Source organism: Elaeis guineensis, chromosome 12 (assembly GCF_000442705.2).
Source record: "Elaeis guineensis isolate ETL-2024a chromosome 12, EG11, whole genome shotgun sequence".
Classification (NCBI taxonomy): Eukaryota; Viridiplantae; Streptophyta; class Magnoliopsida; order Arecales; family Arecaceae; genus Elaeis; species Elaeis guineensis.
The window spans coordinates 23,818,619-23,827,832 of record NC_026004.2 but is presented as its reverse complement, the minus strand read 5'-3'; the positions used below and the strand labels follow the sequence as shown (position 1 = coordinate 23,827,832).

Here is a 9,214-nt window from a genome sequence, read left to right as displayed (position 1 = left end):
CACTTGCACCCGGCGCATGCAACAATTTCTCATGCACGCCAAATCCCATGGTGGATGGCCTGCCACGTTAACCCTTGCATCACCAACTCCCGACCGCGCGTTATCCACCGTCAACATGCATCAGCAATTCCCGATTGCGCGTTATCTTCCGTGGATCTGCCTTTGGTCCACTTGGACCTCGTCCATGCTCTCAAGGAAGGAAGATAAAACAACAGCAGTTTACGATTCGTTTAATTTTGGAAAAAGCAGTAAAACCAAAATAAAATTAGAAACCCCAAAACCAGTAGCGAAATCCAGAGGCTTCCCGTGCGCTACCCCTAGGGTTTCCTCGTTTTTCTTAAAATCCCTCTCCTCCCATTTCCTTTCTCTGTCCTCCCCCCCTACTCTACTCCGTGGGTTTCCCCTAATCGATGGATTCCCCTCGATGATTAGGGTTTTCTATGTAAGATCGCTGTGTCGTCGCCGTCCTCCACGTTAGGGTTTCCATAGATCAGTCGCTGATCGCAAATTTCCCTCTTTTTTTCTCTCTGAAAAGCGATTGCTTGTGTAAATCTGTATCATCAGATCGTCGGAATGGCGGGACCGAGGCAGTCGAAGAGGGTCTCTTGGGCCCCGGCCGTGAAGTTGTGTCAGGTAATCCGACTCATGCAAACGGAATCCGAATCCTTCACTGTTTTTCAAGTTTATATTAGTATATGGATGTGAGGTTTGACCCATCTCAATGGATTTTGATGGTTTGGATTCATCAAAATGAATCCCCCTTCTTGTAGACCCATTTCTAGATTCTCTGCTGTTGCTTTATTTGAATCCAGTGGTTAGACTTTTGTTTTTCTGTTTTATTTGCCCCTCTGTTGATGCTGTTATCTGGATTTCCTTTGTCACCCCTGTTCACATAGCCTTCTGCTTCCTTTTGGTTTTTGATTTGGATTTCTTCGAATCATATTGGTTGTTAATTTATTTTTACCCGTTCTATTGTTGATTAACTTGTTTTGTGGCAAGGATGATAGTGTGGGGTTTCGTTTTTATGGATTCTTTCAATTAGTTCGAGGTGTGTTTGAAGCCCTTGGGCAGATTGATCTTCTGTAGTCGAATTCATTGGATTACTCCATGGCTGATGGGGTATGCTTGTTTTGGAGATTTAAGGGTGTCGGTTACCCCATGCTTGGTACCTTGTGCCGGACTTGCTTTTGTTTGTCCTTTTTAGCCCTTTTTGTGGGGGCTTGTTTTGTTATTTCCTCTTCTTCTTTCGTTGTCTTTGAATCAATTTCTTCAACTTATTCGGAGGGGGAAATGCTTTAGTGTGATGATTAAAGAAAAACTAACTGTCAATTAATAAATTTTAATGTCACAGGTGATAAAAAAATTCCCTCCTTCGGAGTGGTTATAAAAAAGAGGCTACTACCACTTATTCAATCAAGAACTTAATGGTTGAGATTATTCGGTACAGTTGCTGGGGTATGGTTACCAAGAGTTGGATGGAATATTGGGATTCACAATTAATTGCATTCTTTTGCATTTGGCATTCCGCTAGTGGAACTAATTTCCTAGTGGATTAATTTACACACATTGGTTCAACATTTTTAGTTTTAATTCTCAAAAAACATTTACTCATTGATAGAAGTGAATAATCCGCATTGGTGACCAAACTAATAATGTTTAAATTGTGAAATGGGATTTAATCACTTAACTGTACTGATTTTTCATGAAAGTCGTATTTTTAACAAAATCCAAATGCAGTAATATGGTATAAAAAAGAACAATGCTGTGTGATGTTTGGATGGATATAATGCCAATGTTTTTGATCTTAGAATGGATAATTAGCGATGATCAAGATTGAGAAATAAATAGAATATAATAAACTGGTTGCTTTACATACAAGATTTATGCTGTAAAATATGATAATATATGTGGTAAGATGATGAATTTGGCTATAAAATTTCTCTCATAACATATAAAAAATCTTATATTGAACGGTAATACTCCTTAAAAAAAGTTGAAAGTTCCAAGAATCTTGCAGCTCTTGAGGGAAGGGATATCATCTCAAGTACTTTTGAGGATGTGGATTTGTGTAATCTACGTACCGTCTTATTGGATGTATTTATTTATCTAGCTTGGAAGCAAGTGCATTAGCCAGGTGGAGCTATCTGTTAGGTCTATTAATGTATGATAACAATAAGTGCAAGAGATTCAACATTTTGAGTTGATAATTGCCTGTTTAATCAACTTTCAAGGTGTCAATTAAATCTTGTTGCATGCCAAATTCCATTTTAACATTCACATCTTAAGTAGTCAAAAAGAAAAGAAGTAAATACAGTGCACATCCAAAAAAGAACTCCTTCGACATAAATATTTTGAATATCCAAAACTGTATCAGAAATGAATTTTAGTAAAACCCTATGTGGTTTACTGGCATGTCACTGTATAGGTGTTAATGAAAGCAATTTAGCTAATTTGTCACAAGCTTATATGAAGAGCAGGCAGCATATTTGGCAATTTGGAGCTGGACCCTGAAAATATTTATAAGTAAGAAGTCAATAGTACTTCATGGTGAGATTTTTGTAAGTCTATCCAAATGACAAACAATTGAATAAGCAGCAGTATAGCTGCACCTTGAACTGGATGCAGTGCTTGATATCTTGCTCATGTGATACTGCATTGAGAGCGGCAGAGCAGTTCAAGCATTCAAAGTATTACCAGTGAAGATCCGCACAAGAAAAAGAGAAGGTCCTGTTCAACATTAATTATGGTGCAGCCTGTAATATTTAAGAAACTCAATCGTTGAACCACATCATGCTATCAGTTCTACTAGTTTGTGACCACATAAACAAAGATATATACTTGGCATCAGAATCATCCTCATTCTAAACAACTAAGACTTGATGCCTACAACGTGTTTGAGCACTTTTTAAAAGAAACATGGTAAATCATGTGATGTTGAGATATGTGATGGTCAGAGAATATAGATCTGGTTTGCACCATGAGATGGCTGAAGTTTAGCTAATGGCTTCAAAAATTCCATTCTCCATATGGTAAGGGTTTTATCAGAAATATTGAAGCATTTGAATCTGCTCTAACAAAATGCTGGTTTGGAAATCTGAAACAAAAGAACATTACATAATAGCTTCTGCAGATCTAAAAATATTTTGAGCTCCAATGGAATCCATTTGAAAGATAACCATCAAGAGATTTAGTCACAGCTGCTTTATGTACTTCTGAATTTAGGTCCTTTTTCTTCTTCTTCTTTTTTTCTGTTTTTGGAGGTTGGGGGTTTTGTGTTGGTGGGTGGGGGGGGGGGTTGTGGTGTTCCTTAATAAACTTCCATATCAACTCAGAAAGGCCTAATTTGGTTTTGCTTTTTTTTTTTTATTAAAAAAAAACTATTTGGTGAAGTAACATGTGGAGAGGTTCAGTTTGTGTTCTGCTTCTGATGCTTTCAGTGGCATTGTTTATAAGGAGAGAAAAAAGCAAAAATGGGGGGAAAAATGAAAGGCCTGAATCAGGATAATTTTCTCACTAATCACAAGAAGTTCTTTCCAATTGATGGGTAAGCTCTGTTATTAAGCTAAGCTAAGTTGATAACTAAGAGACAAGAACAATGAAAAGTCCTTGATGTTGATCATTTGGTCTTGATAATGAGACGAATAGCCTTAACAATTTTACAATTAACTGATTTTTAGTACAACTTTATTAATTGTACTTTGAATATATTCTGGCTATCAAATTAAAGATAGTATTTTGCTACTAAGCCTTTATTTACATCTTAAATTTTTGTTGTTTATCTCCTTCAAAATTGCTGTTTCTTTGTCTCACAAAATAAGCACTTGAAGCAAGGTTCGTTGTACTACTACATACCACCCCATATTGGGCATACCATATTGTAATAGTACTGAATCAAGACTCAATAAAAGGGGTGTATTGAGTCTCGGTATGGTGAACCGACTCTCCTACCATGTGTACTAATATTGTATCAGCACGATAATGGTATGGATCTGGTAATGAGATTGCAAACCTAGACTTAAGATCATAAACTAGCAGTGCATTGCATTATTGCATTTATTGAAATCCTTGGAGAAATATCTGGATTCTGGGCATAACTTGCAGTCAAAATGAAACTTAACAATTAGAATAGTCTGTGTCTTCTCCCCAGGATGTCCTGCTATATTGCAAGATTCTGCAGAAGCAGCTAAAACTATGTAAAGTGCTTTTTTTTCTTTTGTTTGCACAAAAGAGAACCTTTGTTATTGCTACTATCCGGTGCAGCCTTATGAGTGTCAGGAATGTTACCATGATACTATGATGTCATGGTGAAATTTATTAATGAATTGTTAGATCCCATTGATGTTATTTTTTTTCCTTTTTCCAACCTTTGTATTTTATTTTGAGACCTTCCTGAATAAATCTTAGAAATTCAAAAAACAGGAAACATAAAGAAATTACCTTTGCAGATGCAAACCTGGGAACCAGATTTTTTTTGCTATAGCTTCATTTTACTTAAAAAACATGGTTGTTGCAAGCTTTAGGTGGTGCTTAGGATCTTAGGCATCTGTTATTTCTTTGCCACCTCAATAGTTGCTCAAAAGATGTCATGCGTTTCACTGTACAGAGTCTTGAATAAAATATGAACGGTGGTGGAAATCAACAACTATATATTAAATTGTCAGCAGTTTTCCTTGTCCCACATACATGAAAAAGAAATATTAAGTGGGTGAAGATTAGCAGCGACAGATCACCATGCAAGTTTAGTTGTTGGAGTCTTACATCCAGTGCTTTTGGTCTACGTTATATGGAGAGCAGCTGCTCATACATGCAAAATTATCTTATCATTTGCAAGAAGTCCTAATGGTATATAAACGGGAACTAGTAACTTGTGTGCCCCATCATGTGAAATTGCGATGCATCATCTCTTCCTTTGTCAGGCAACTGAAAACAATCTTGAATCTGGGTTATGACTCAAAAATGAACAGCTTGTGATTTTCAAGATCCAACCTTAGTGGTATATGTTTGACAAACTTGACCAACATTTGTGATTTTGTATAATGACAAATAAGTGAATCTAAAGATCTTCATCATTTCTCAGGTCATAGCTGAAACATTTGTATAACAACTAAGTTCAAATGAGCTCATCTGTCTAAAAATATAGCCTGATGATTCAATATTAGAATGGAGTAAAAGGGTATAGGTAAGGCATATCGGTCTCTCTGGAGATGATATGATGTGAGGTTTAATGTTTGTTGTTGACTTGTTGGACAATCAAGAAGTATGGGCTTTGTGACACTTGAAGTAGGTTATGGAATTGATGATGAGTGTTGAAGAATTCGAATGGAAGGAAATGTTTAGATTTTGTGGAGTTATGGACTTCAGATCAGACTGCTATAGTGTATGTAGTTATGTACAAAGCTGGCACAGTATATTGTCTTGGAGCAAACCACCTATGCTTCAGGCTGGTTCCATGATCTAAATGCTGGGTCCTCATATTAAACTTGCTTCCTATCTATCTAATGGAGAATAAAATAAGGTAAAAAAATATTTGTAATTTTTTTGCTTGAAACTGTTTGTACAAGATTAGTTTGTATGCTTGTTTTTGTGAGTGGAAAAACTGGGAGTGGCTACAACCTCCTTTTTGCAATCCTTTTGGACTATGACTAAATGTCCCTTTTCTAAGTAGAAACTTAATACATAGGTCCCATCACTAAAAAGTATGATCTCAAGTATCCTTTTCAGTTCCTGCATTTTTCAGAATATATAAACATTCCTACTTGTGAAATCCATATTATCTTAAATTTCTAGTTAAATATGGGAAACTTCCTAAGTCAACAGTCAGCAGACAGCTACATCTTCAAAATTTGTAGGAAGTTATAGCAGGTTCATCTTAGATCCCTATTGATATTTGTTTGACTAGGCTATAAGTTTGATTGATCTTCAAAATATTTCCTTCTACAATTTGAGCCAACTGAGCCATTTCAAACTTTGGGCAACAGGTTCTAATAATGTTGGTAGTCACAAGTAATGACCATGCCTCGGATCATTATGGATTGTTGGAATTGTATTACAGATGATTGTGCTGTTAATAACTTGAAAAAATTTTAAATAAAAGTTTACACTTTATACTATTATAAATGTACTTAGAATTTATTGTATAGATCTATTAATATGAAAGGAGTAGGTTTTTTATTTCTTTCTTTTATTAATCGTTAGGTTAGGTTTATTTGTGGCTACATGCATATAATGAAAGGCAAAGTTCATTATTGGATTGCTGTATACTTTTCACTGGCACAATTTATTGTATAGTTGAGTACATTTCATTAATTTATAAAGTTCAGGGACTTATGAGAAAATTTGTGCATACGGTGAAATTATAATTGGACCATGGACCCAGCTATTATCTATTTGGATTTAAAACTTAACTAATTCTGCATTTAGCAGTTATCTTTTAGTTTCAAAGAATTTAAGGGCTTGAGAAAATTGTAGCAATTTGAGGATTTTCCCCTAATGTTTTCTAGAAAGGGCATAACCATCCCGCGAAGGCATGAAGCAGTGCTTAAGCAATCTCAACATCTAAAAGGTGTGTCTTAATTAAACTTACCAGAGCCCATAATTCTAAACATCCTTGGATCATTAATCATTCATATTCAACAAAAGATATTCTAACATTAGATATATTTTTCCAAGATTTTTTGAAATTTACTTTTTTTGTAAAAGATTGGTGTTTTCACCTGAATATTAGACATCTTCAAATCGATCTTTTAATTGCACTTATATTAGTTTTTTCCTTTTCAAATTGACCATTAAAATTTATGAGAATTTAAAATTTGCAAATTATAGATTCCCATGTTTTCCAAATAGTCTAGTTGAAATTGGGACTCTTTCTTAAAAACCTTAGACAGATATAGTTAGGGGTTCAATGGAGACTGATAGCCTTTTACCTTGACCCAACCATTAGGAAATGATCAAGTTTGGATTCTTAACTAGTTCTGATTAGCTTATTAGGTTGGTCTTGGGGATGATTGTATTTGAAGAAACACGATGTATGCTTATTGTGCATTCATAGAAATACTTACATATGTCAAGAAATACACTTTAAATTTGCATTCAAAATGTCCATTTGTAATAAATATCATCGGCTAGATTTAGGTAAAATCCAAATTTAACATGACTTTATAAAAAAATCAGCCATGTCATCAGTTTCTATTATGTGGAATTTGCTCACAAAACGCAAAAAAATTATAAAATATGAATATTCTTGTCTATTCATGAACTGCTCCACTATTCTAAGTTTGTTTATTTATATGTCACAAACATTGGGAAATGATAAAATAAAAGCAAGTTTAAAATATATTTGAGATGTTGAACATCTGGTAACAATTTAGAACCCAAACTAAAGCTTCCAAGTATCTGGGACTCAAATCTAAAGTGGTAAAACTGGTTAGTTTGTTAGCTGGGGATATGGATCTTGCTGGATCTAACATGAACTCCCATTTGCATCCCTAGTTCTGATTGAGCTTTCATCAATTATTGTATGTGGTTTTACGTCCATGCAAATATTAATTATATAAGAAAACCTTATTTTTGGTTTTATGGATTATTATGATTTTCTAAAAATTCTAAAGGAGGAAGTTCATAGCTTCTGCTTACAGCATATGTCTAGCTTGCTTTCATATACATGTGCTTATGCGTTTAACCCATTTAAAGTGATTGTTAAGTAAACTTAAAAATTTTTGGAGCTTGGTTTTTTGTAATGTTTCTTATCAGATTGATGCTTTTTTGCTAAAAGAAATATTGGATAGATACTAATTTTCTTTCTTTCTTTTTTTTTTTTAAGCACACAATATGCACTAATTTACTTAATATCTTCTTCTAATTAATTTCATGTTATCAAAATTCTTTTTCATGTTTTTGTTTTGTTTGTAAATTGATAAAATGGATTGCTCTAAACCAAATGAAGTGGGTGTTTAATACCGGGAAACGAATGGTAATTTCATTAAATGATTATCGCATGTGCTAGGAAGTCACCTGCTTGAAGCAATAGTTTGAGGATTTTACATTGAACTACGGAACTAGTTACATGGGACCAAGTGTTTGGGATTTGGTATGCTTGGTAGCTTCTTAATAAAAGCTTAATGCAATGCCAGGGACTAATATGGCATTGGAGTGTCTTTTGTTTCCTATGCCCTCTATGCTTCTTAGACATCTTCTTCAGCTTAAAATTTATGCGACTCAAAATACTCATTTGATGGTTAGCCAGTCATTGCTAAATCTTTATAAGATATCCAGACCATTGACAAGGTGGAATAGGTGAATTTCCATGAACTGTACCATATTCTTCATAGGATATGCAAACCATTTCAAGATGAACCATCACCATGAGCCATATCCCAACTAACCAGAGATAGTTCTAAAAGCTAATTCAAATCTTACCATTGGAAAGCCTGCTAACTTCCAATTCACCAACGAATTCTTTGTTAAAAGCTCTAGTTTACATGGTAATTCTATGGAAATTGGGAATGCTAAGCATACAAGGTAACAGAAAGTTTCCATGATGAAACTATCTCTGTACTTCTCAAAAAACAGAAAAAAAAAGGATATGCCAGAGACTTCACTTGCACATAAATTTCTTTACTTCATAAAAACTTGTCTTGGATAAGAGAATTTATTCTGCAATTTCCTTTAGTATTAAGTGATGAATTTCTATCCTTGGATGACTTGCTTTATCAATCATAGAATCAATCACCTGAAAATTTTTGCTTAACAGATAGATTTTTCCTCCATGAATTAATGATGTAGGCATATATTTGAAACCCTGCATTTTTTCTTGAATTTTTTTCTCTGACATGATGTATAGAAGCCAATATTTTGTGGAGGATGCTGTAAGTTTACAATTGATTATCATCGATATTGATCATCTCTGCATTCAAGATATCTAATTGCTTTAGTAGGTTATTGACATGATATAGGGAGGTGTATATTTGCATTTTTTTTTCCTTCCATTAAGTATCCAATCCATACTGTAAGTGTGATATTTCACAGAATTTTGATACATACGGAACCCATTGCAATATGGACTTGAACCCTGCTATCGTGAGCATTGAAAATATGAAATTTTCTTTCCAAGTCTGTCCTTATTGTTCCCATTGTCGTTTTTTTTGTTGTTTAGTTTTGAGAGCTTGAAAGCCATTCTAAAAAAGTTTGTGTTTTCTTCGTTCACATAACTCAGGGC

General features: G+C 34.4%; 1 protein-coding gene across 1 annotated transcript in view; it reads left to right on the top strand.

Annotated features, from left to right (window-relative positions):
* The first annotated feature begins 241 nt into the window (after positions 1 to 241).
* LOC105054658 (zinc finger CCCH domain-containing protein 6) overlaps positions 242 to 9,214 on the top strand; it is a 22,571-nt gene continuing 13,598 nt past the window's right edge. Inside the window, exon 1 of the mRNA XM_010936230.4 lies at positions 242 to 633. Coding sequence (XP_010934532.1) covers positions 574 to 633 — 60 coding nt within the window. The 5' untranslated portion in view covers positions 242 to 573. The remainder of the gene's footprint in view (positions 634 to 9,214) is intronic.